This window comes from Phyllobates terribilis, unplaced genomic scaffold (genome assembly GCF_046119375.1).
Source record: "Phyllobates terribilis strain yellow unplaced genomic scaffold, ASM4611937v1 Scaffold_8__6_contigs__length_399053987, whole genome shotgun sequence".
Taxonomy (NCBI): domain Eukaryota; kingdom Metazoa; phylum Chordata; class Amphibia; order Anura; family Dendrobatidae; genus Phyllobates; species Phyllobates terribilis.
In genome coordinates this window covers 252,770,548-252,798,140 of record NW_027362768.1, presented here as the reverse complement: position 1 = coordinate 252,798,140, position 27,593 = coordinate 252,770,548, and the positions used below count along the sequence as shown (strand labels likewise).

At 45.5% G+C, this 27,593-nt stretch overlaps 1 protein-coding gene across 1 annotated transcript in view; it reads right to left on the bottom strand.

The window, feature by feature from the left end:
• Positions 1-25,271, bottom strand: part of GUCY2C (guanylate cyclase 2C) — a 552,042-nt gene extending 526,771 nt beyond the window's left edge. The window contains exon 1 of the mRNA XM_073644175.1: positions 24,945-25,271. Within this exon, the coding sequence (XP_073500276.1) occupies positions 24,945-25,137 (193 nt within the window). The 5' untranslated portion in view covers positions 25,138-25,271. The remainder of the gene's footprint in view (positions 1-24,944) is intronic.
• Between the last annotated feature and the right edge of the window lie 2,322 nt (positions 25,272-27,593).

The window sequence follows — 27,593 nt, the reverse complement described above, 5'->3', positions numbered from 1 at the left end:
CTTCTTTTCTGAGCCCTGCCGTGCACCCAAACAGTGGTTTTCCCCCACATATGGGGTATTGGCGTGATCAGGAGGAATTGCAAAACAAATTGCATGGTGCAATTTCTCCTGTTAACCTCATTATAATGCAAAATTGGAGGCTGAAAAACATTTTTGTTGCAAAAATGTGAAAATTTTATTTTTACGGCTCAATGTTATAAACTTCTGTGAAGCACCTGGGGGTTAAAGGTGCTCACCACACATCTAGATAAGTTCCCTAAGGGGTCTAGTTTCCAAAATGGTGTACTTGTGGGGGTTTCCACTGTTTAGGTACATCAGGGACTCCCCAAACGCAACATGGCGTCCGCTAATTATTCAAGCAAATTTTACATTCAAAAAGTCAAATGGAGCTCCTTCCCTTCCGAACCCTGCCGTGCGCCCAAACAGTGTTTTTTCCCCACATATGGGGTATCTGCATGCTCAGGGGAAATTGCACAACAAATTTTGAGGTCCATTTTTTCCTGTTACCTCTGCGAAAATAAAAAAAAATTTGGTCTAAAGTAACATTTTTGTGAAAAAAGTTAAATGTTAATTTTTTTCTTCCACATTCCAAAAATTCCTGTGAAGCACCTGAAGGGTTAATACAATTCTTGAATGTGGTTTTGAGTACCTTGAGGGGTGATTTTTTTTAGAATGGTGTCACTTTTGGGTATTTTCTGTCATAAAGACCCCTCAAAGTGGCTTCAAATGTGATGTGGTCCCTAAAAAAATGATTTTGTAAATTTTGTTGGAAAAATAAGAAATCGCTGTTCAAATTTTAACCCTTATAGCTCCCTAATAAAAAAAAAAATGGGTTCCAAAATTGTGCTGATGTAAAGTAGACATGTGGGAAATGTTATTTATTAACTATTTTGTGTGACATATCTCTCTGATTTAAGGGTATAAAAATTAAAATTTTGAAAATTCAAATTTTCAAAATTTTAGCCAAATTTCCATTTTTTTCACAAGTAAATGCAAGTGATATTGAAGAAATTTTACCACAATCATGAAGTACAATATGTCACGAAAAAACAATCTCAGAATCAAGGGGATCCGTTGAAGCGTTCCAGACTAATTACCTCATAAAGTGACAGTGGTCAGAATTGTAAAAATTGGCCTGGTCATTAACGTGCAAACCACCTTGAGGGGTAAAGGGGTTAAAGTAAATTTTGCATTTCATTTGGAAATCAAGGTCCCAGAGTCTGGAGGAAGAGTGGAGAGGCCACAATCCAAGCTGCTTGAGGTCTAGTGTGAAGTTTCTACAATCAGTGATGGTTTGGGAAGCCATGTCATCTGCTGGTGTAGGTCCACTGTGTTTTATCAAGACCAAAGTCAACGCAGCCGTCTACCAGGAAATTTTAAAGCACTTCATTCTTCCCTCTGCCGACAAGCTTTTGGAGATGGATATTTCATTCTCCATCAGGGCTTGGCACCTGTCCACACTGTCAAAAGTACCAATACCTGGTTTAAAACAACAGTATCACTGTGCTTGATTGGCCAGCAAACTTGCCTGACCTTAACCCCACAGAGAATCTATTGGGCATTGTCATGAGGAAGATGAGAGACACCAGACCCAACAATGCAGATGAGCTGAAGGCTGCTATCAAAGCAACCTGGTCTTCCACAACACCTCAGCAGTGCCACAGGCTGATCGCCTCCTTGCCACGCCGCATTGATGCAGTAATTGATGTAAAAGGAGCCCCGACCAAGTATTGAGTGCATTTACTGAACATACATTTCAGTAGGCCAATATTTTGGATTTTAAAAACATTTTTCAAGCTGTTGTTATAAAGTATTCTAATTTACTGAGATAATGACTCTTGTGTTTTCATTGGCTGTAAGCCATAATCATCAACATTAACAGAAATAAACACTTGAAATAGATCCCTCTGTTTGTAATGACTCTATATAATATGAGTTTCACTTTTTGTATTGAAGAACTGAAATAAATTAACTTTTTGATGATATTCTAATTTAGTGAGAAGCAATTGTATGTATATATGCATATAAATAAATATATATATATATATATATATATATATGTGTGTCTGTATATACAATCATAGTCGAAGATGTTGGCACCCTTTAAATTGTTCCAGAAAATGAAGTATTTTTCCCAGAAAATTATTGCAATTACGCATGTCTTCTTATACACATGTTTATTTATTTCCTTTGAGTGCATTAGAACAATACAAATGAACAGAGAAAAAAAGGCAAGTTGGGCATAATTTCACACAAAACCCCCAAAATGGGCCAGACAAAATTGTTGGCACCCTAAAAACTTAATATTTAGTTGCACACCCTTTGGAATAAATAACAGCAATCAATCTCTTCCTATAACCATCAACAAGCTTCTTACATCTCTCTACTGGAATTTTGAAGCACTCTTTGGCAAACTGCTCCAGGTCTCTCATATTTGAAGGGAGCTTTCTCCCAACAGCAATTTTAAGATCTCTCCACAAGTGGTCAATGGAATTTAGATCCGGACTCATTGCTGACCACTTCAGAACTCTTCAGCACTTTGTTTCCATCCATTTCTGGGTGCTTCTTGAAGTATATTTTGGAGTCACTGTCCAGCTGGATAACCAATGATCTAAGCTGCAAACCCTACTTTCTGACACTGGGCACTACATTGCGACCCAAAATCCATTGTTAATCTTCAGATTTCATGATGCCTTGCTTAAAGTCAAGGCACCGAGTGCTAGAGGCAGCAAAACAACCCCAAAACATCTTTGAACCTCCACCATATTTGACTGTGGGTACTGTGTTCTTTTTCTTTGACGGCCTCACTCTGTTTTTGGTAAACAGTAGAATTATATGCTTTACCAAAAAGCTCTATCTCAGTCTCATCTGTCCACAAGACGTTTTTCCAGATGGATTTTGGCAAACTGCAGTCTAGCTTTTTTATGTTTTTGTGTCAGCAGTGGGGTCCTCCTGGGTCTCCTGCCATAGCGTTTAATTTCATTCAAAGATCGACGAATAAGTTCGCACTGACACCGATGCCCCCTGAGCCTGCAGGACAGTTTGAATTTCTTTGAAACTTCATTGAGGCTGCTTATTCACCATCTGGACTATCCTGTGTTGCAACCTTTCATCAATTTTTCCCTGCCGTACACGACCAGGAAGATTAGCTACAATGCCATGGTTGGAAAACGTCTTGATTATGTTGCGCACCGTGGACAAAGGAACATCAAGATCTGTGGAGATGGACTTGTAACCTTGAGATTTTGACCTTTTTAGACAACTTTGGTTCTCATGTCCTCAGACATTTCTCTTCTCCTTTTTCTGTTCACCAAGCTTAGTGTGGCACGCACAGACACACAATGCAAAGATTGAGTCAACTTCTTCCATTTTTATCTGGTTTACGGTGTAATTTTCATATTGCCCACATCTACTACTTGCTACAGGTGAGTTTGAACAGGCATCACATGCTTGTTTACCCACAATTTTAGAAAGGTGCCAACAATTTTGTCAGACCCATTTTTGGAGTTTTGTGTGAAATGATGTCCAATTTGCCTTTTTTTCTCAGTTTTCTTTGTGTTGTTCCAATACACACAAATGAAATAAACACGTGTATAACAAAACATGTGTAATTGCAATAATTTTCTGGGAGAAATACTTCATGGGTGCCAACACTTTCGGCCATGACTGTATACATAAACCCTCTTCACATGTACAGTACCCTAGAACTAAATTAATGTTACACTAAATTAATGTTACCCGAGCAACGAGCCCAATGTTAGTCTATGAGAGACCCGAGCATTTTTGCGGCGGCAACCCCGGCAATCTGTAGAAAGCCTAAAAAGTGCCCAAAACGATAGTGACAGTGCTCAAATGACATGAGGACAGCATGGGGATCGCCCCAGGAAGCATTTCTGCCCCCCAGGTCACTGCTGTCAACAACGTGGTCAGAGGTATTAAGCCACTTTTACGGGCTCACAATAAAAAGTTCAAAAACTAAACTGAAACTGTTTTCCTGTGAAATATGTTAAGGAACATCCTTTCCAGGGTAAAGACTTGTGTATAAGGTAAAATAAATAACCAAAAACAAAAATACTCCTCCACACCTTGGGCTATGTTCACAAGTAGCATTTTTTATGCATTTTTGCACTTTTGTATTGCTTTCAACCGTGACAAATGCATTCACCGGGAAATTTTAACATTTTACAATCTTATCTGGCCATGTGCTGTGTGACACATGCATACAGTGTTGAAAAGACATGGGAACAGCATGGGGAAGACCCCTGGAAGCATCTCTGACACCCAGGTCACTGCCTAAAAGAGTGCCCATCAGAAGTGATACTTTCCGCATCAGAAGATGCAGACTTGCAACTATCCCCGTGCAAGTCCTTGTCCCAGGGCAGTGTTCAATTGTACCTCCCCCATTCCTTGCAATGCAAACGCAAGTATGCAGCCTGCCACCCACCCACCCCCAGGCTGCAATACCATACTGCTAGCTTGCTTGCACTTGAAATGGGGCCTTTTAGTTTGGAGGAGCCTGAAGCTGGCCACTACCTCATGGCTGCTTCGGCAGCGAGGTATCCATACTAAGTCCCCAGCTGCCCGGCGGCCGGGTGTCCACGTTGGGCCCTGGCTTCTCCATCAGGGGAGTTGAGAGTGCCAAGGAGAGGAGCATGATGATGATGATAGAAGTTAGCATCTGCTTTGTTTTCTTGGAATGCAAGCGTAAGTGTGCAACCTGCCACCCACCCACCCCCAGGCTGCAATACCATATTGCTAGCTTGCACTTGAAATGGGGCTTTTTAGTTTGGAGGGGGCCGAAGCTGGCCACTACATCATGGCTGCTTCGGCAGCAAGGTATCCATACTCAGTCCCCAGCCGCCGGGAGGCCGGGTGTCCATACTCGGTCCCCAGCCACCCCGCGGCCGGGTGTTCACACATGATCCCCAGCCGCCTGGGGGCAGCTGGGTGTCTATAAATGGTCCCCAGCCACCCCTATTTCTCCTTGAAACTTCCCCCACACTTTTCTTAGCCTGGCCTGCTTTAGGGCAGCATTGGACGAGCCCACCAGAGAACCAGACTCCTCCGGTGGGCCCTGGCTTCTCCATCACGGGAGTTGAGAGTGCCAAGGTGAGGAGCATCATGATGATGATAGAAGTTAGCGTCTGCTTTGTTTTCTTGGAATGCAAGCGCATGTATGTAGTAGCGGCTAGGCCTGAGGTGGTCAGCGTTTTGGCGCATATCCTACCTCCTCCGAGGATTGCTGGATGTTTTCCTGCTACTATCCCAGTTCTATGACTCCCGTTAAAGCAAAGCTTCAGGTGATGAATGATGGATGAGATGGTGGCAAAGGAAAGAGAGCAGGAGGAACAGGGACCATTCACATCAATATCAGGCCAGTTAACCACACATGTCTTGTAGGATATGTTTCTGTACCAAAAGGAGCGGTTCTGCTGCACAGTTATAGGGCATGCAGTGGGTGCAATGCCTAACAAAAATTTCGAGGAACTCCAATGCCCCTTGGAAGTGACATGGAGGTCAGAGGGCCTTAACTAAACATTGCATTTATAGCAACTGGGTCTCCTGTGCACCGTTGGCCTAAGCAGTGAATAGAAGGCTTTCCAAAAATTATGATGAACTGCAATGCCCCTTGAAACAGACGTGGATTACAGCATACTAAAAGCCTTCTACCCATTATTGGGAAGTGGGTATCCCTTAGTGTTCGCCTATGCATTGAAAAGCAAAAGCTGACTAAAATTAGGAGGAAATGCAATGCCCTCTGAAAGAATGGTGGAGGTCGCAGTGGAATAAAAAGACAATATCAATGCCCTTGGAAAAGTGGTGGAGGTCGCAGTAGCTTAACAAGACGGTTTTAATGCCCCTTGGAAGAGACATGTAGGTCGCAGTAGCTTTACAAGACTGTTTTAATGCCCCTTGGAAGAGACGTCGAGGCTGCAGTAGCTTAACAAGATGGTTTTAATGCCCCTTTGAAGAGACGTGGAGGATGCAGTAGCTTAACAAGACGGTTTTAATGCCCCTTGGAAGAATGGTGGAGGTCGCAGTAGCTTAACAAGATGGTTTTAATGCCCTGGGGAAAGTGGTGGAGGTCGCAGTAGCTTAACAAGACGGTTTTAATGCCCCTTGGAAGAGACGTGGAGGTTGCAGTAGCTTAACAAGACGGTTTTAATGCCCTTGGAAGAGAAGTGGAGGTTTCAGTAGCTTAACTAGACGGTTTTAATGCCCCTTGGAAGAATAGTGGAGATCGCAGTAGCTTAACAAGATGGTTTTAATGCCCTGGGGAAGGTGGTGGAAGTCGCAGTAGCTTAACAAGACGGTTTTAATGCCCCTTGGAAGAGACGTGGAGATTGCAGTAGCTTAACAAGACGGTTTTAATGCCCCTTGGAAGAGACGCAGAGGTTGCAGTAGCTTAACAAGACGGTTTTAACGCCCCTTGGAAGAATGGTGGAGGTCGCAGTAGCTTAACAAGACGGTTTTAATGCCCTGGGGAAAGTGGTGGAGGTCGCAGTAGCTTAACAAGACGGTTTTAATGCCGCTGGGGAAAGTGCTGGAGGTCGCAGTAGCTTAACAAGACGGTTTTAATGCCCGTTGGAAGAGACGTGGAGGTTGCAGTAGCTTAACAAGACGGTTTAAATGCCCCTTGGAAGAGCCATGTGTAACATACCTGGCGGTGTCCTTGCATAGTGGTCCATCTCCCACTGTGCAAGAGCGCGCACTTGATCTCCAGTCCAGTTTGCTAGCCTGGCTTCCCTCCATGCTGTCTGTTTGCCTCTGTGTCTACTGCTTAAGGGCGGCGCCCGATCACTTCCTGCTTTTTGTACCTGCTGCAGACACACCCCTTTGTGCGTCCTCAGCCTATTGCTGTCTGCCATCTGGTATTTAACCCAGCTGCTCCAATGAATCCCTGCCTGAGCATTGTGTTCTGTCAGTTGGCCTTTGGTCACTGATATGCCAGGTCCCGTTTATGTTTCCTGCCTTCGGTATCAGTTCCCGTGTCTGAACTGTGTCCTGTCTGTATTATCTTCTAGCCTGTTGTCTTCTGAATATCCTGGAGGCTGTATTTCCAGGCCTGTGTGAACCCGCTCCTGTATCTTGCTGCTGTGTCTGTTCTTGTCTGAATACTCTCCTAGCTTGTTTTGTTTTTCTCTATGTCCGTACTTTCCCTTTTTCTGCAGAGTCTGAACTCGTACCTAACTCCTGCTCGTTGTCACTGTACTTCCGTTTGTGAGTTTGTGGTCCACTCGCTACTTCTCTGCAAGTACCCTGTGGGTATCTGGTTCTGGCTTTCCTTTCTAGTCTGTTCCGTGTGTACAGAGCCCTGTCCCCACCGCGTCTGCGGTTTCGCTTTGCTCAGCCCTGTCCACCGCGTCTGCGGTTTTCGCTTTGCTCAGCTCTGTCCACCGCGTCTGCGGTTTTCGCTTTGCTCAGCTCTGTCCACCGCGTCTGCGGTTTTCGCTTTGCTCAGCTCTGTGCACCGCGTCTGCGTTTTTCGCCTTGCTCAGCTCTGTCCACTGCGTCTGCAGTTTTCGCCTTGCTCAGCTCTGACCACCGCGTCTGCGGTTTTCGCCTTGCTCAGCTCTGTCCACCGCGTCTGCGGTTTTCGTTTTGCTCAGCTCTGTCCACCGCATCTGCGGTTTTCGTTTTGCTCATCTCTGTCCACCGCGTCTGCGGTTTTTCGCTTTGCTCTGCCCTGTCCACCGTGTCTGCGGTTTCGAATTTGTCTCCCAGTCTGTACTGGACCCTACCCAGCCTGCGCTCTAGTCTGCCTGTTCCTGTATTCCCCGGAGTGGGTCAACAGCCGTGTCTGGAGTCTGACCTGGAGTAGACCCTGGTTCCTCTGCTCGGTTCCTCCCTGGTGCACTGGCGTCGTATGCCGTCGTGCGACCTTGGTCGGATCAGGCAGATACTTAGTTACGCCCCTCCAGGCACTCTCCGGTTCATTGCACAGTGGAATCACTACATAAACACGCACACGCCAGTCAGTCCGGGCGTGTGCATTACAGCATGCTCAGGCCATGGTTCCCGTTGAGCCCCACGGCCTTCGCTCTCTGAGACGTTTTCCAGCGAATACGTGCATTAAGAATAAATAAATATTTATTTTTTTTTCCTTAGCTGAGTTCCAGGCGAATTACGCACCCGTCCAGATGGATCTTTCTGCACTCGTTCCTGCGGATCCGCCACGTTATTATGGGGATCCAAGACAGAGTCGTGCATTTGTGGAGCAATGCATGCTACACTTCAAGTTCTACCCTCTATGTTTTCCCACAGATCGGGCTAAGGTGGGATTCATGATGTCTTACCTAGCGGGTGATGCCTTGAATTGGGTCACCCCCCTATGGGACGCACAGGATCCTATCGTCCTGGACATAATGGCCTTCCTGGTGGCCTTTCTAATGGTCTTTGATGATCCTAACCCGGAGGCTCCTGTTGAAGCTTCACTTCCCAATATCCCGGAGCAGCCCCGATGGGTAATGTGTGTGGGTAGCGCAATAGTCCTCCAGCACAATGAGACTACTGCCCACCCAGAATCCTCACAGGGTGACTACACTCTCCGGAATACTTCTCCCAACCTCAAGAGGCAGTCCAGACGTGCTAGACGTAGCGGCAAGCCGTCACGCCAGGGTCTGTCCTCCCTGAGACCTCCTGACCCTAACCTTGAAGTCCCTACTGAAGCTTCATCTCCCTGTATCCCGGAGAAGCCCCAACGGGTAATGTGCGTGGGTAGTGCACCAGTTCTCCTGCCCGAAGAGACTGCTGCCCACCCAGAATCCACACCGGAGGACCCCCTGTTGCCTCCTGAATCCCCCGGGATACCACTTGATGACTATTGGAGAGAGACTTCCCTATACTCTGCACCTGTTACCTCTCTCGCTTCGTCCAGTGAGTCCGACTTAGTGTTCTCCGAAGCAGAGGTTACCCCGAGTCTCTACACCCTTCCGATCAGGCGGAGGATCTCCAGTTGTCTCTTGAACCCTTCGGGGTGCTACCTGGTAGCGAATGGACAGAGACTTTCCTATACTCGGTACATGATACCTCGGCTGCTTCATCCAGTGAGTCCGACCTAGTGTACTCTGAAGCAGAGGTTACCCATGAGTCTCTTCACCCCGCCGACCTGGCGGAGGACCTCCAGTTGTCTCCTGAGCCCTTCGGGGTGCTACCTGGTAGCGAAAGGACAGAGACTCTCCTATACTCTGTACCTGATACCTTGCTCGCTTCGTCCAGTGAGTCCAACTTAGTGTACTCCGAAGCAGAGGTTACTCCCGAGTCTCTACACCCCTCCGACCAGGCGGAGTACCTCCAGTTGTCTCCAGAACCCTTTGGTGTGCCACCTGGTGGTGAATGGACAGAGACTTTTCTATATCCTGGATCTGATACCTCGCCCGCTTCATTCAGTGAGTCCGACCTAGTGTACTCGGAAGCAGAGATTACCCCCGAGTCTCTACACCTCTCCGACCAGGCGGAGGACCTCCAGTTGTCTCCTGAACCCTTCGGGGTGCTACCTGATAGCGAATGGACAGAGACTCTCCTATACTCGGTACCTGATACCTCGCCTGCTTCTTCCAGTGAGTCCGACCTAGTGTACTCCGAAGCAGAGGTTACCCCCGAGTATCTGCACTCTTCCGACCCGGCGGAGGACCCCCAGTTGTTTCCTGAATCCTCCTGGGTACCACCTGATAACAAAGAGACAGTGACTTTTCTACACCTTGTACCTGATACCTCGCCCATTTCATCCTGTGAGCTTGACAAGATGTACCCCGAAGCAGAGGTTACCCTCGAGTCTCTGCACCCCTCCAACCCGTCGGAGGGCTTTCAGTTATCTCCTGAACCCTCTGGGGTGCTACCTGATAATAAATGGAGAGAGACTTCCTTGTGTGCTATTCCTGGTACTCCACCCGTTTCGTCTGTTGCTGAGGATGGCTGGATAGGAGGTAGCATCCTAGCTAACCAGAGGAGACCAGTTTTTCCGGTGGACAGTGGAAGTGATCTCCTTGAAGTAAAGGATTGGCCCTCGTATTCCCTGCGGAACATTCTGGCAGGCCTGAAGAAAAGGGGGCATAAGGGGGGGGGTACTGTAACATACCTGGCGGCGTCCTTGCATAGTGGTCCATCTCCCACTGTGCAAGAGCGCGCACTTGATCTCCAGTCCAGTTTGCTAGCCTGGCTTCCCTCCATGCTGTCTGTTTGCCTCTGTGTCTGCTGCTTAAGGGCGGCGCCCGATCACTTCCTGCTTTTTGTACCTGCTGCAGACACACCCCTTGTGCGTCCTCAGCCTATTGCTGTCTGCCATCTGGTATTTAACCCAGCTGCTCCAATGAATCCCTGCCTGAGCATTGTGTTCTGTCAGTTGGCCTTTGGTCACTGATATGCCAGGTCCCGTTTATGTTTCCTGCCTTCGGTATCAGTTCCCGTGTCTGAACTGTGTCCTGTCTGTATTATCTTCTAGCCTGTTGTCTTCTGCCTATCCTGGAGGCTGTATTTCCAGGCCTGTGTGAACCCGCTCCTGTATCTTGCTGCTGTGTCTGTTCTTGTCTGAATACTCTCCTAGCTTGCTTTGTTTTTCTCTATGTCCGTATTTTCCCTTTTTCTGCAGAGTCTGAACTCGTACCTAACTCCTGCTCGTTGTCACTGTACTTCCGTTTGTGAGTTTGTGGTCCACTCGCTACTTCTCTGCAAGTACCCTGTGGGTATCTGGTTCTGCCTTTCCCTTCTAGTCTGTTCCGTGTGTACAGAGCCCTGTCCCCACCGCGTCTGCGGTTTCGTTTTGCTCAGCTCTGTCCACCGCGTCTGCGGTTTTCGCTTTGCTCAGCTCTGTCCACCGCGTCTGCGGTTTTCGCTTTGCTCAGCTCTGTCCACCGCGTCTGCGGTTTTTGCTTTGCTCAGCTCTGTCCACCGCGTCTGCGGTTTCGTTTTGCTCAGCTCTGTCCACCGCGTCTGCGGTTTTCGCTTTGCTCAGCTCTGTCCACCGCGTCTGCGGTTTTCGCTTTGCTCAGCTCTGTCCACCGCGTCTGCGGTTTCGTTTTGCTCAGCTCTGTCCACCGCGTCTGCGGTTTTCGCTTTGCTCAGCTCTGTCCACCGCGTCTGCGGTTTTCGCTTTGCTCAGCTCTGTCCACCGCGTCTGCGGTTTTTGCTTTGCTCAGCTCTGTCCACCGCGTCTGCGGTTTTCGCTTTGCTCAGCTCTGTCCACCGCGTCTGCGGTTTTCGCTTTGCTCAGCTCTGTCCACCGCGTCTGCGGTTTTCGCTTTGCTCAGCTCTGTCCACCACGTCTGCGGTTTTCGCTTTGCTCAGCTCTGTCCACCGCGTCTGCGGTTTTCGCTTTGCTCAGCTCTGTCCACCGCATCTGCGGTTTTCGCCTTGCTCAGCTCTGTCCGCCGCGTCTGCGGTTTTCGCCTTGCTCAGCTCTGTCCACCGCGTCTGCGGTTTTCGCCTTGCTCAGCTCTGTCCACCGCATCTGCGGTTTTTGCCTTGCTCAGCTCTGTCCACCGCGTCTGCGGTTTTCGCTTTGCTCAGCTCTGTCCACCGCGTCTGCGGTTTTCGCTTTGCTCAGCTCTGTCCACCGCGTCTGCAGTTTTCGCTTTGCTCAGCTCTGTCCACCGCGTCTGCGGTTTTCGCTTTGCTCAGCTCTGTCCACCGCGTCTGCGGTTTTCGCTTTGCTCAGCTCTGTCCACCGCGTCTGCGGTTTTCGCTTTGCTCAGCTCTGTCCACCGCGTCTGCGGTTTTCGCTTTGCTCAGCTCTGTCCACCGCGTCTGTGGTTTTCGTTTTGCTCAGCTCTGTCCACCGCGTCTGCGGTTTTCGTTTTGCTCAGCTCTGTCCACCGCGTCTGCGGTTTTTCGCTTTGCTCTGCCCTGTCCACCGCGTCTGCGGTTTCGAATTTGTCTCCCAGTCTGTGTTATGTTCTGCTACCAAAGCTAAGGAAAGAGAGGAGATCTGTCCCTACTATGAGACTCAGCTGAATCCCTACGATGTAACAGGGAACCTGATCCTGCGATCAGACCTGCTAAAGTCCTAATCTAGTCTGTACGAAGACCTATAGATGTGGGGAGGGAATCCCTACAAGTACTAAGGACTGGGAGGAATATGGGACACCTCCTAACAGAAATAGTAGCAGACAGACGAACAAACAAAATAGATAGAACATAGAGGTCCGTAGACCAAGCAAACTAACAGAGTTAGATACAGAGCACAGGCTAGCTAGAAAGTAGATATACAATGAAGTCCAGCAAAGCCAGAAGGGCGGAGCAGGACTAAATAGGCCAACAAGGTCATGTGACCAGCAAAGGAAAAAAAACCTAACAGCAAGGTTCTAACAGTCTGTACTGGACCCTACCCAGCCTGCGCTCTAGTCTGCCTGTTCCTGTATTCCCCGGTGTGGGTCAACAGCCGTGTCCGGAGTCTGACCTGGAGTAGACCCTGGTTCCTCTGCTCGGTTCCTCCCTGGTGCACTGGCGTCGTATACCGTCGTGCGACCTTGGTCGGATCGGGCAGATACTTAGTTACGCCCCTCCAGGCACTCTCCGGTTCATTGCACAGTGGAATCACTACATAAACACGCACACGCCAGTCAGTCCGGGCGTGTGCATTACACCATGCAGTACAGCATCTTAAAAACATTATTCCCATTATTGGGGAGTAGGTCTCCCATAGTCTTTGCCTATGCCTTCCAAGCAAAAGCTGCCAAAACTTAGGACGGAGGAACTTGCAATGCTGGCAAACAAGAGCCATGCAGTACAGCATCTTAAAAACATTATTCCCATTATTGGGAGTAGGTCTCCCATAGTCTTTGCCTATGCCTTCCAAGCAAAAGCTGCCAAAAATTAGGATGAAGGAACTTGCAATGCTGGCAAAACAGACCAAGGTCACCCTGGTGGTATAGTGGTGGTGGAGGCTGAGGATAAGGAGAAGAGCAAAATACAGCCGAAATGAGGAAGCGAATACCCATGTGTGGGTGTGAAGCTGTGCATGGGAATACACCTCCCGAAATAACACAGTGGATTTGACTTTATGTTACTCTGCTGTCATTTGGTGGCGATGAGAAGTCTGGCCCAATCCAGCCCTTGTTCATTTTGATAATGGTCAGCTTGTCAGCATTGTCAGTTGACAGGCGAGTGCGCTTATCTGTTATAATTCCCCCAGCGGCACTAAAAACACGCTAGCGGCAGGGCAGGTCAGGACCTCCAAGGCGTACAGAGCGAGTTCATTCCAAGTGTCCAGCTTGGATACCCAAAAATTAAAAGGCACAGAGGAATCACGGAGGATGCTGGTACGGTCGGCAAGGTACTCCCTCACCATCTTTTGAATCATTCCACTCCTTGTGAGAGTACCCCGCGCCTCAGGGCCTGTAAGCTGGACGGTTCTCAGAAAACTGTCCCAGAATGTTGACAGTGTTCCCCTGCTTCTGCTGGATTGGAGTTGCGTCTCTCTCGCCTGTAAGCCTTGGTTGGGCAACGAACTGTGACCTCTGCCGTTAGCGTGTTCAGATGGGAATTTTTTCTGCAGAAAGGGCCTTCTGGTACTGCCCCATTTTTGTAGACCTCTCCACCTCAGGAATAAGAGAGTGAAAGTTCTCCTTGTAGGGGGGTCTAAAAGTGTCAACAACCAGTAATGACTGTCACCCAACATTTTGACCACGCGAGGGTCACGGTTAAGCCAGCGTAACATAAAGTCAGCCATGCGTGCCAGACTGGTAACGGGCAAAACTTCCGTGTCCTCACCAAGATGACGACTGACCATGCTCTCCTCCTCCTCCTTCCCCCTGTCCTCAGGCCACCCACGCTGAACCGACGGTATGACAGTTGTACAGGTATTACCGCCTACAGCGCATGATACCAGCTCCTGTTCTTCCTCCTCCTCCTCTCCATCATTGTCCCCCAATGCACGTTGGGATGAGATGAGGTTGGGCTGTGTGTGATCGCCCGCTACGGCTTCTTGATCCATCTCATCATACTCTGGCTGCAATGCCTCCTCTTTAATTCTCTGCAGAGAGCGTTGCAAAAGACAGACAAGTGGGATGCTGACGCTACTGATGGCGTCATCGCCACTCACCATCTTGGTGGACTCCTCAAAGTTTGTCAGGATGGTACATATGTCAGACATCCAGGTCCACTCCTGAGGTCTTATGTGTGGAGTCTGACCTGAATATCGATGGCCTTGTTGCAGCTGGTACTCCACAACTGCTCTCTTCTGCTCACAAATCCTTTGCTACATGTGGAGGGTAGCGTTCCAACGTGTGGGAACATCACACACCAGTCGGTGTGCCGGAAGCTGCAAATGCTGCTTCAACACAGCAAGGGCGGCGGAAGCTGTAGCCGACTTGAGAAAATGAGCTGACAGGCGGCGTACTTTGACGAGCAGATCTGGCAACTCGGGGTACAATTTAAGAAACCGCTGAACCACGAGGTTAAGCACATGAGCCAGGCATGGTACGTGTGTGATCTCGCCTCGCCTCAGAGCCGCCACCAGGTTAAGGCCATTGTCACACACGACCATGCCTGGATGTAGGTTCAGCGGTCTCAGCCACAGATCTGCCTGCTCTTTCACAGCTGTCCACAACTCATAAGCAGTGTGAGGTTTATCACCTAAGCTTATGAGTTTCAGCACAGCCTGTTGTCGCTTGGCTGAGGCAGTACTGCAGTGCTTCCAGCTTGTAACTGATGTGGTGATATCTGAGATGGAGGCTGAACATGAGGAGGAGGAGGAGGATGATGCGCAGGACCTGTACACTGTGGGGGAAACTCTGACTGACATAGGGCCCGCAATCCTCGGTGTGGGGAGGATGTGTTCCGTCCCAAGGTCCGACTGGGTCCCGGCTTCCACTATGTTTACCCAGTGTGCCGTCAGGGAGATGTACCGTCCCTGGCCACAAGCACTTGTCCACGTGTCAGTTGTCAGGTGGACTCTCCCAGTTACTGTGTTGTTGAGGGCACGGCAGATGTTTTGGGACACGTGCTTGTGTAGTGCAGGGATGGAACTCCGGGCAAAATAGTGTCGGCTGGGTACCGAGTACCGAGGGACAGCCACCGCCATAAGGTTGCGGAAGGATTCCATCTCCACCAGCCTAAAAGGCAGCATTTCCGACGCAAGCAGTCGTGAAATGTTCGAATTTAGGACTGTGGCCTGTGGGGCGTTGGCTGCGAATTTGCTCTTTCGTTCAAAGCTCTGGGATATGGACAATTGAACGCTGCGGTGGGACGTGGACGTGGACGTTGATGCTGTTTCTTGAGAAACTGCCATAACAAGTGAAGACTGAGAAGAGGGGGCATCTTTGCATGCAGTATGGACAGGGGATTGCCTTGCACGCACAACAGGGGGTTCTATCACACGCACAACAGCAGAAGAAGCAGTGGTGACACCCACTGACACTGGTCGTGGACCCTGGGGTTCGCCCCACAAAGTCGGGTGCTTTGCTGCCATGTGCCTGATCATGCTGGTGGTGGTCAGGCTGGTAGTTTTGTCACCCCTGATGATGTTGGCATGGCAGGTGGTACAAATGGCCTTTTTGGGGTTATCAGCAGAGTCTTTAAAAAAATTCCAGACTCTGGAAGACCTACCGGTTGTACTGGCAAAGTCCCTCGTGTTGGTGTTACGGGGAACTGTTGCCCGCCTTCTGTGTGTGGCCGTGGCCACCACACTGCTTCTTCCTGCCTGTTGGGGTACTCTGCCTCCCCCCCCCCGTGTGCTGCTGGCCTCACTCTGCATGTCCTCCTGCCACGTTGGGTCAGTTACTAGATCATCCACCACCACCTCCTCTTCCACTTGCGGACCACGATCCTCCTCCTCACTTCGTGGCAATTGTGTCTCGTCATCGTCCACCTCTTGTGACAAATTGCCAGTGTCGACTTGCTGTGGCCATGGCTGTTCAAATATTTGGGAATCGCTACATGGGATCTCCTCTTCAACCACTTCAAGCGGAGCAGGCGAGGGGCACAAATATGGAAATGGACCAGTGAACAGCTCTTCAGAGTGTCCAAGTGTGGGATCAGTTGCTGTCTGATGACACTCGGCATGGTGGGAGGAAGGAGCATCAGGGTGAGGAGGAGTATGGGGTCGAGACTCACGGCTACTAAAACTTTACCGTGTGGAAGACAGACCAGAGGTGGTGGTGCCCAGGTAACAGGAAGTATTATCTGCTATCCAATTAATAACCTGTTCACACTGATCAGTTCGCAATACTGGTGTTGTAGTGTGCTTCCCTAGTAATTCGGTCAAGAAGTGGGAGCGAGAAGATGTGGCTGTTGGTTGTGGCACATTTTCACCTTGGCCACGGCCCCGTCCTCTACACGCACCATCACCAGAAAGTCCAGTTCCACGTCCCTTGCCACGTGCCTTGCCCATTGTAAATGAAGTAAAATAGCTTACACTCCCACTATCAATGGAAAAAGGGTAATAAAAAGGAGATTAGAACCGTGGAAGAGGAAAACCACAGTTCTATTTGTCTGGCCTACACCGGAATCTTTTAAACAAATATATTTGTGACTGAACAGACAGGGAGACACTATTACTGTTTTTTTTTATGTAAAACAGGCCAAAAGCTGGATAATACAGAGATTTCAACCGTGGAACTGCAAAACCACAGTTCTAATTTACAGGCATATGCCAGACTTTTTTAAATAGATATATTTGGGGCTGAACAGTCAGCGACACACTCAAACGGTTTTTTTTATGTAAAAAAGACCCAAAAGTCGATAATACAGAGATTTGACCCGTGGAATTGGAAAACAACAGTTATAGCTATGTGGCGTACACCAGAATCTTTCAAACAGATATATTTGTGTCTGAACAGTCAGGGAGACACTATTACTGTTTTTTTATGGCAAAAAGCAAGATAATACAGAGATTTGACCCGTGGAACTGCAAAACCACAGTTATAGTTATGTGGCATACACCATACTCTTTTAAACAGATATATTGGTGTCTGACCAGTCAGGGAGACACTATTACTGGGTTTTTTACGGCAAAAAATGCCAAAAACAGGATAATACAGAGATTTGACCCATGGAACTGCAAAACCACAGTTATAGTTATGTGGCGTACACCAGACTCTTTTAAACAGATATATTGGTGTCTGACCAGTCAGGGAGACACTATTACTGTTTTTTTATGGCAAAAAATGCCAAAAACAGGATAATACAGAGATTTGACCCGTGGAACTACAAAACCACAGTTCTATTTTTCTGGCCTACACCAGACTGTTTTAAACAGATATATTGGTGTCTGAGCAGTCAGGGAGACACTATTACTGTTTTTTTACCGCAAAAAATGCAGAAAGCAGGATAATACAGAGATTTGACCCATGGAACTGCAAAACCACAGTTATAGTTATGTGGCGTACACCAGACTCTTTTAAACAGATATATTGGTGTCTGACCAGTCAGGGAGACACTATTACTGGGTTTTTTTACAGCAAAAAATGCCAAAAACAAGATAATACAGAGATTTGACCCATGGAACTGCAAAACCACAGTTATAGTTATGTGGCGTACACCAGACTCTTTTAAACAGATATATTGGTGTCTGACCAGTCAGGGAGACACTATTACTGTTTTTTTTACGGCAAAAAATGCCAAAAACAGGATAATACAGAGATTTGACCCGTGGAACTACAAAACCACAGTTCTATTTTTCTGGCCTACACCAGACTGTTTTAAACAGATATATCGGTGTCTGAGCAGTCAGGGAGACACTATTACTGTTTTTTACCGCAAAAAAATGCAGAAAGCATGATAATACAGAGATTTGACCCATGGAACTGCAAAACCACAGTTATAGTTATGTGCCGTACACCAGACTCTTTTAAACAGATATATTGGTGTCTGACCAGTCAGGGAGACACTATTACTGGGTTTTTTTACGGCAAAAAATGTCAAAAACAGGATAATACAGAGATTTGACCCATGGAACTGCAAAACCACAGTTATAGTTATGTGGCGTACACCAGGGTCTTTTAAACAGATATATTGGTGTCTGACCAGTCAGGGAGACACTATTACTGTTTTTTTTACGTCAAAAAATGCCAAAAACAGGATAATACAGAGATTTGACCCGTGGAACTGCAAAACCACAGTTCTATTTTTCTGGCCTACACCAGACTCTTTTAAACAGATATATTGGTGTCTGACCAGTCAGGGAGACAGACACTATTACAGTTTTTTTTACGGCAAAAAAATGCCAAAAACAGGATAATACAGAGATTTGACCCGTGGAACTGCAAAACCACAGTTCTATTTTTCTGGCCTACACCAGACTCTTTTAAACAGATATATTGGTGTCTGACCAGTCAGGGAGACAGACACTATTACAGTTTTTTTTACGGCAAAAAAATGCCAAAAACAGGATAATACAGAGATTTGACCCGTGGAACTGCAAAACCACAGTTTTATTTTTCTGGCCTACACCAGACTCTTTTAAACAGATATATTGGTGTCTGAACAGTCACAGACACACTCAATTTTTTTATTTTTTTTTGGGGGGGGGGGTATACCAAAAGGTTAATAAGATGCGTATTTGGACCGTCTGACTGAGGAAAAAAAAATACAGGATTTAGATTAAAAAAATAATAATTTTTCCTGGCCCCTGAGACCGGGGTGATAAGTCTAGCAATTTGACCAACAGGAGCACACAGGACTGTAATGCAGCATTTGCTGGTATAACCACTGCGTCTCCTATACAGCCTGCCTGCCTGCCTGATATCTGGGATGGATATTAGTCCTGAGAAGGACTGTTTGTTTGATTTGGCAGGCTTTAGAGACCCTACACTACCTATTTCGCACTCTATATCTCTCCCTAACTCAGAAGCACTGACCCTACACTGGCTGATCCGGAGCGACTGTGTTCAAGATGGCGGCACCCGGTTTTAAATACTTGAGGTGACACTGTGTAGCTAGCAAATCACTGTAATGCCCACAAACAACATGGCTGCGGCATTACAGTGACTGGCTGGCAATCCTTGCATGTTCATTGGCTCTGTAAAGAGCGCCAAACGTGCAGGGCAGAGACCCGAGCTCCCACCCGAGTAACCCTGAAATGCTCGCTGTTCGCCGAACATCCCGAGTAGCATGATGCTCGGGCGAGTACCGAGCAGTGTCGAGCATGCTCGCTCAACACTATTTACAACCTTATCTGGCTATGTGCTGTGTGACACATGCATACAGTGCTGAAAAGACATGGGAAAAGCATGGGGAAGACCCCTGGAAGCATCTCTGACACCCAGGACTGTAATGCAGTGTTTGTTGGTATAACCACTGCGTCTCCTATACAGCCTGCCTGCCTGCCTGATATCTCGGATGGATATTAGTCCTCAGAAGGGCTGTTTGTTTGATTTGGCAGGCTTTAGAGACCCTACACTACCTATTTCGCAGTATAAATCTCTCCCTAGCTCAGCAGCACTCTCCCTACACTGTCTGATCCGGAGCGACTGCGTCCAAGATGGCAGCGCCCGGTTTTAAATACTCGAGGTGACGCTGTGTGGCCAGCCAATCACTGTAATGCCCACAAACAACATGGCTGCGGCATTACAGTGACTGGCTGGCAATCCCTGCATGTTCATTGGCTCTGTAAAGAGCACCAAACATGCAGGGTGGAGACCCGAGCTCCCGCCCGAGTAACCCGGAAATGCTCGGTGCTCGCCGAACATCCCGAGTAGCGTGATGCTCGGGCGAGTACCGAGCACTGTCGAGCATGCTCGCTCAACACTAGTTACACTTAAATAAATAATAATATTATTATTATCATGAGGACAAGTTTTTGCTTATGTATTGTAAATGCTATGGCCCCAATTCATCAAGACCAGTGTTTTTCACTCCAGTCTTGATGATGGGATGAAGTGAAGTGCGAGGAGCCATTAAGATGTGCAAAGGAGCCTTACATTACACATTTTGCGACTTCTCAAAGCATTTTATACCAGTTTTCAGGATATGATTTATTTTTTTCTCTACATGTTGCATATACGTTTAGCACCTTCTATTTTACATTATTGCGGCAGTTTCTGAAAATCACAGCAAAACAATATATTTGCAATATTTGAACACTACAGTACACTTCTATGATACAACTGAAAAAAGGCATGTAGAAAACAAAAGTGAATTTTTAAGTGCAGAATCTCAGTGTTTCTACAGTAAAGATAAAAACATTAAAAACACTGCATCAAATCTGCACAAAAAAAATGCATAGAAAGGGGGAAATGCAGCAAAAAATAATCGCATCAAATTTTCATTGCTTATTTTGGGAAAAAAAATTGTCAGTGGAAAAAATGCTGCGTTTCCGCATGTGGGAATAGGATGCAATTCATCATTTGCATTTTTTAAGTCACTTTCTTTGTTGCATGTGGTTCATGAATTTTGTGCAATATCAAAAATGTTGTTTTGTGACATTTTAGAGCAAAAAGTTGCACGATCCACAAAACTTGCACAAAAAAATCCACACGTAATCACTCTGGGTGGGAACTGGTGAACATTTTCACAAAAATTTAACAGCATTTTAAAAAGTCACAAATGATGTATCAGACAAATACGTCTGGAAAAAAACATGCCCACAGAAGCGAATATAAAAAAAAAGGCTGTCTGCACATATTGATTTTTTTGTTGCGTTTTTTTTCAGCATGGAATTGGTGCGGAAAATATACAGCGTTTTACAATACCAGCAAAATGAATGAGATTTCTGAAGTCTCATGCACACATTGCTAATTTTTTCCTTACAGTTTTTCAGCAGCTTCAACTCTGCAGCATGTCAATTCTTGCAGCATTTAACCTATACTAATGAGAGAAGAAAAAAAAGGCAGCAAACATGCAGATTTTTCCTGCCAACACAACAGGATTTTCAGCAGAATTTTCTACTGCAAATCTTAAACCCAAACAGTAATGATTCAGACCCATAGTACCTGCACTTTGGAAAGTTGCAGATCTTTCAATTGTACAATTCATATGTTTATTTACACAGAGCCCAGAAATTTGTTAACCTTTGTCATATTTAGCAATCATGTTCACAATATCTAATATATACTTACCTTGTAATGTCTTCACATCTGGTTCCGTCTAGATGTGTCCGGATCCCAGAATTCCAAGCGGCGGAAGTTCATCGACCGCCATATTGGGACACCCAAGTGATGGGTTTCTCAATATGGAAACCTCTGGTGGCACCAGCCTCTTGCGCGGTACCACCAGCGGAACACCGTCGCGAATACTCCGTACACACCACACACGCCGCCGCCGGGATAAGCCGAATGATTCACTGACCGCCATCATCTTTGTACAGGAGGAGTGCATGTGCAGTTTTAATGTGACCGCCGCTATCTGCCTGCACAAAGATGGCGGCGGTCTGATTTACTGTGCCTGTGTGAATTCCGCGCAGGCGCAGTGAATCATTCGGCTGATCCCGGCGGCAGATGAGCGACGTGTCTACAGGCAGAGGAAGCCGGTCACATTAACTGTGCATGCACGAAAACGAGGAGCGCATACGCAGTTAATTTGTTAATTTTTGAACTGCATCACAGCAACGTCAGTGTTTGACAGATGCAGTGACGCGTCGGCAGCCTGCCAGCAGCCTCAGTCAGTGAACATAAGAATCAATTACATCAGTAAAAATTAGAATGAAATGAATAGGTGAAAATTATAAATAAAAAAAAAGAAATAAAAAACAGCGTGTCATGGACCTAAAAAAACATGTTACAATGTGTCAAGGACCTAAAAAAAACACGTTACAGCGTGTCACGGACCAAAAAAAGCACGTTACATCATGTCAAGGACTTAAAAAAAATCATGTTACAGCATGTCAAGGATTTTAAAAGAAACACATGCACAACGGCACAAAACCATGCTTTGAATGTCATTGATAGACTTCTACGTGATGTAGAAAGAAAGGAAGTGGAGGGAGAACAGGCACCAAGCATAATGAATAATCAAGTATAGAGGCAGTGTATTGAAAACATAGTGTAAATTTTATTATAGTCAGGACATACAACACCACTTGTTAAAAAACATAGCTAAAAGGACATATAAAACAGAAAAACAAACATCTGGACAAAGATGACCCCTTAAAAAGGTTTTAGCATATATCCAAAAAGTACTGAATACACCTAAATTCATATATCAAAAAATGCACCACCGATATGGTATAAGAATAAATAATTCTAATAATGTAGACATATGGCTAAAATGTATCCCCCAAATAAATTATACATTATAAAGATATAGAATAAATAAATAATTTGAACAGGAGGAAAGAAGATATGTCTATGTTCTCCCTAAAGCGGACAGTACCTAATAGATCATAGTGGGAAGGGGAAAATAGGTAAATAGATAAAGTATACCAACCATGTAAGGTCACAGTGGAGAAAAAGGGGGATGTCAACAGTGCTTAACCCTACGCGTTACGCCATTAGATTCTGGCTTCCTCAGGGGTATAGAGTCAATGTCCAAAATATCTAGTATATATACACCTCAAAACACACCCACACCCAATGGTCAAACAAAAGAGCATGTGGATATACAGACCGGACCGGACACAGTAAATGTCCCTCAGCGATGAATCCACTATGGGGTCTAAAGAGAGGGCCACCACAATCCCAACGCCAGGTTTTCCATGTGCTCCTTACAAGCTTGATTAAAACAAGCTGAGACTCCGCCTGTGGGGAGTAGTACCATCTCCAGCTGCCACTACATCCCACCTCAGAGGACTGAACGCAGCGCTGGTGGAGGATCACCAGAAACCACAGGTGGCGTAGTCAATATAACCACTCGATTAACACCAACTCTGAAAGTCCATTACACCCTTTTAGTGTGACGGCCCTGGGCACGGAACGGGTCCAGGCCACGGCTACAACCCAACAAACATCTGACCCGGCTCCGAGTACCCCCCATCTCTCAGGGCAGGGCTGCGAGCGTCACACACCCATATTGTAGAAAACCTCTATCCATTCTATGAAGCGCTCCCGTTAATTTTGCAGTTACTCATGGATCTGCTGCTTACTAGGTTCCACAGTGAAGCCAAACCCTTCTTTTCCATTTAAAGGGTCCAAATTCCCTTTTCAGTTTGATACACCCGTCTGCTGGCAGTGACTATATATCATTATGAGAGCACTGTTATCAATATCAGGGGCTTGCTGTAGTTGACTATCTTTTTCAGCCCCATAGACAGTGAGTGGAGAGTCAGTGCACATGGACACTCATTTTCTTGATCAATGGGACCTCCAGTGATCAGGCCCTTATCACATAAACTGTTGATAGGTGATAAGTTGTAATAAGCTGTAAGGACACCCCTTTTAAATCAAGGCTTAGTTTTGTGAGCTACTCTGCTGCTGACTAAAAAACAACCCCAAAAAGTCATATATTTTTCTGCATTTAGCCCCTTTCCAACATATGACCTACTGGTACATCGTATGACCTACTGGTATATTATACAACCTAGTGGTACATTGTACGACCTACTGGTACATCGTATGACCTACTGGTATATAGTTCAATCTACTGGTACATCGTATGACCTACTGGTATATCGTACAACCTACGGGTACATCGTACGACCTACTGGTACATCGTACAACCTACTGGTACATCGTATGACCTACTGGGGCGTCGTACCTTTGATCTCCTCATATGGAGAAGGGTCAGGAACAGGATCCGCATCATACTCATCAGATCTTATTGCTTCTGTGTATACATTTAAATGCTGCTATCAATCACTGACAGCAGCATTTAAATAGCATGATCAGTGGTGCACGTGCACTGGCTCCCATCGTCACGCTGTAATGCAATCGCTGGAGTGAGATGGGTTCTCATGACAGTCCGAATACAAATTTAAAAAATAAGCATATTTGGTACCAACCATATCTGTAAAGGTCCGATCCCTCAAAATATAAAATAAATTATCCCGCATATTAAACTCCGTGAAGTGGGAAAAAAGGTTGAATTACTAGAATTGTGCTTTTTTAGCCTTCCCACCTCCCTAAAGCTATGGAATGAAAGATTTTAAAGTGACATGTTCCCCATCAATAAATATATAAATTTGCCACTGCTCCATTGACAGAAAAATTTAGAAAGTTAGAGGTCTCAGAAAATGGAAACACAATTTTTTTTTTTTTTTTACAAATTTCTGTATTTTTTTTTTACTATTAAAAAACCCTACATATATTTTGTATCTCTGTGATCCTACTGATGTGGAGAATCATATTGCCAGTTCATTTTTACCATACAATGAACGCTGCATAAGAAAAATCCAATAACAATTAGGTTAAGTTCCCACGATGAGTTTTTGGTGAGTTTTTGACGCTGCATATTTTTGAAAAAAATGCAAATAACCTATTTTACTTGGATGCAGAAAATCTGCAATATCAATTGCTCACCAAAAAGCTCACAGTGGGAACGTAGCCTTATAGAATTGTGTTTTTTTTTTTACAATTGCACCGCACTTTTTACAATTTTTTACTTAACAATACATTGTATAGTAAAATGAATGGTGTTATTCAAAATTACAACTTGCCCCAATAAACCAAGCTGTCATATGGCTGTGTCCATTGTTCATCTTTGTGTTTTACTTTATTTTTTTCTAATCTGTAAAAAAAAAAAAAAACTAAAAAGACAGATAAACGAGGATAATTTCAAAGATCCCACAGAATTTCATATCTCCATTAAGTGCCAAAACATAAATAAATATAAGATTACATTATATTCCATCAGTTGACTCAATCTTGTGCAGATATAACTAATATGACTATACTTTTATGTTCATCACAGGTTCCAGACACAAGAATATCACTCAGGAGTTACACGTGTAACTGCTTTGTTCTACATTTCACAGATTTACAGTCATTTGTTAGATGTTGCACAGGACTTATTTAGCACAATAAATTATCATTCTGATTGTGCATAGCATCAGTACTTGGCATCAAATTATTGACATGCAAGACATATAAAATACAGAAAAGAGAACAGGACATTATGATAAAATAAATAGCTCATACCTTCAATTCTTAGGTCATTTTGGATCAGAGACAGTCCTAGTTCTACAGCTATTTTAATATATTCTAGATTCCATTCTGTTGATGTGTGATTCAATATAATCATATTCAGAGTGTAGTTCCTATTGTCACATCTTGACATCCCCACGGTTGGCAGCCATTGCATAAGCACGAACAGAAAAAACACTGGCTTCATCACTTTACCTTAACCACGTTCTATGAACAATTTGCCAGGATATCACTAATACTCTAAGAAAGACTGAATGGATAGGGCAGCAGTGATTACATGTCACTTCCTTTTACTGCCATAGCACAATTGTCTGGTCACATATTAACAGGCGAAGATAACGCAACAGTTGCTTCTGTATTGCATTTTTATTTGTACAGATAGAGATTAGAGTCATTAACTTTCACAGAAAATTCACAATGCCAATAGACATACTGCTTTTAATTAATGTTCCAAGGGGAAGTACAGTCATAAAAAACTCATAACAACATGCTACATGTAACCAAATACTAGAATGACTAAACGGCAAATATTTCGTTAGATGTTGGGAAACATTCTTAAAGAACAAATATGGGTCTAGTTAATAAAAGCTTAATTCATTTCATACTTTTGGCATGTACAAATAGAAATCTACATAAAAAAATAACTTTGTTAAAGAACAAGTCAACCAATAGGTGGTGCGAACTTTGAATTTGTCAGATTAATAAAACCGCATGAATCACTATAATCTGGAGCATTTTAAAATGATTTAGTCTAAGATTAAGACAGTCTTGATAAATATCTCCCACTGTCTAGAATTATGGTGTCTATATACTGTTGGGTTATCTCTGTAAACCAACACCTTATTACATGGCCTCTATTTCAGTGTTTCAAAAAAATGGCAGTGTTAAAAATGTATTATGATTATTAGTGGAAGACCGATATTTTGCACTGCTTGCAGGGCTGAACTGGTCATCTGGCATTTCTGGCAAATGCCAGAAGGGCCGGTCCTTGTAGCGGGCCACTCGATCTATTGCCCCTCCATGCTGTCACTGGCGTTCCAGTTTTCTTTTCAGCAGCCAGCACACCAGGCAGCCTCAGCTTGCACTGGGCACACGATCCCGCTACACTGCCGAAATCACTGTTGCCGCACTAGACAGAAGGAAGTGTGCGGTCTGATGTTCTGATCACGAGCTGCAATGAGGTAACATAGGGATAGGGGTGGCGCGCTGTGCTGTTCTGTGCTGCTCCGTCCCTGCCTCATACTGCAGCTCATGATAAGGTCATCAGACCATCCACTTCATCCTGTATAGCGCGGTGGCAGAGCCAGAAAGCATTTACAAACAGCAGAACGGTGCAAAAGTGCGCAGAAAGCAAGCAGCGGAGTTCTGCTTAGAAAGAAAGAAGCTGTTAAGAGGCAAGTATTAGTCTAATTAAGAAAAATAAATAAAAGCACTGTGTCCACTCTGCTACCATACCACTAAGTCAAAAGAATATCACCACTCTGGTGAACTATAACTCCCAGCATGCCATAGGAGCTGCAATACATGCTGGGAGTTATAGTTCTCCTCAAAGGCAAAAGGATAATGGTCAACCATGTGACATAAATGACACCTATGGGATTTTAAAGTGAACCTGTCAGTTGATACATGCTCCCAATCCGTAGGGAGCATGTATCAGGCAGGGGCTGTATGACTCCAGCCAGGTGTGTTTATCTCTGATTTGACGCAGCGTTTAAGAGAAAAACTTGCTTTAAAATCTGCCGAGGACTGAGCCGCACGGGTGACTAGTCAGACTGTAGGGTCCCTGGCGGCTTCTCCCTATCCGCTCCCACTGAGTGACAATTTTCTTCCTGCATGTGTACAGGAAGAGACCAGTCAGTCATTGGCAGCAGGAGGGGAGAAGCCAAAGCATGGTTTCCTCTGTGACACTGCAGCGTTTCAGAGTCAAACATACCTGGCTGAGATCATACAGCCCTGCCTCATACAGGCTGCCCATGGATCAGGTGGCATGTATCAGCTGTCAGGTTCAATTTAAAAGGTTAGTTCAGCGCTGCTTACTTCTGCATTGGTAGGTGGGCAGTGTTGAAGACATCACGTCTAAAGATACCTGAAAGGAAAAATGCATGATTAATAGCTATCATGTACATATCTTGGCAGGTTTGCCTTGACGGCAGGATATCAGTGCTACTCACTTCCCAAAGTGTAAGCAAACGGTGCCGAGAAACCTTTTAACCTATGAAAAATACAAGATTTCACCAATCCGTGCACACCATTTTTTTGGGGTTCATTCCACGACACACAGAAAAAAGGGATTTAAAAATCATAAGTTCCGCAGCTTGGTACCAAAAAACTTCAGCCTGTTGCACTAAAAAACCTCTCACACAGCTCTAAATAGAAAAATTATACTTAGTGGTCCATGATTTTTGAAGAAAAATTTTTTTTGTGGAAAACAAAAATGTAAAAAAAAAAAAACAATATAAATTTGATATCTTTGTAACCGTATCTAGTGCCAGAATTAAATTAACTTGTCATCTATACCGCACAGTGAGCTTCAAAGATAAAAAAAACTCTGCTGCAGTTTGTTATAAAAAATACAAACTGCTGCAGCACCTGGGGTCTACTATTGTCTGAATCTCTCTGACATCACATTAACAGCGCCGTAGC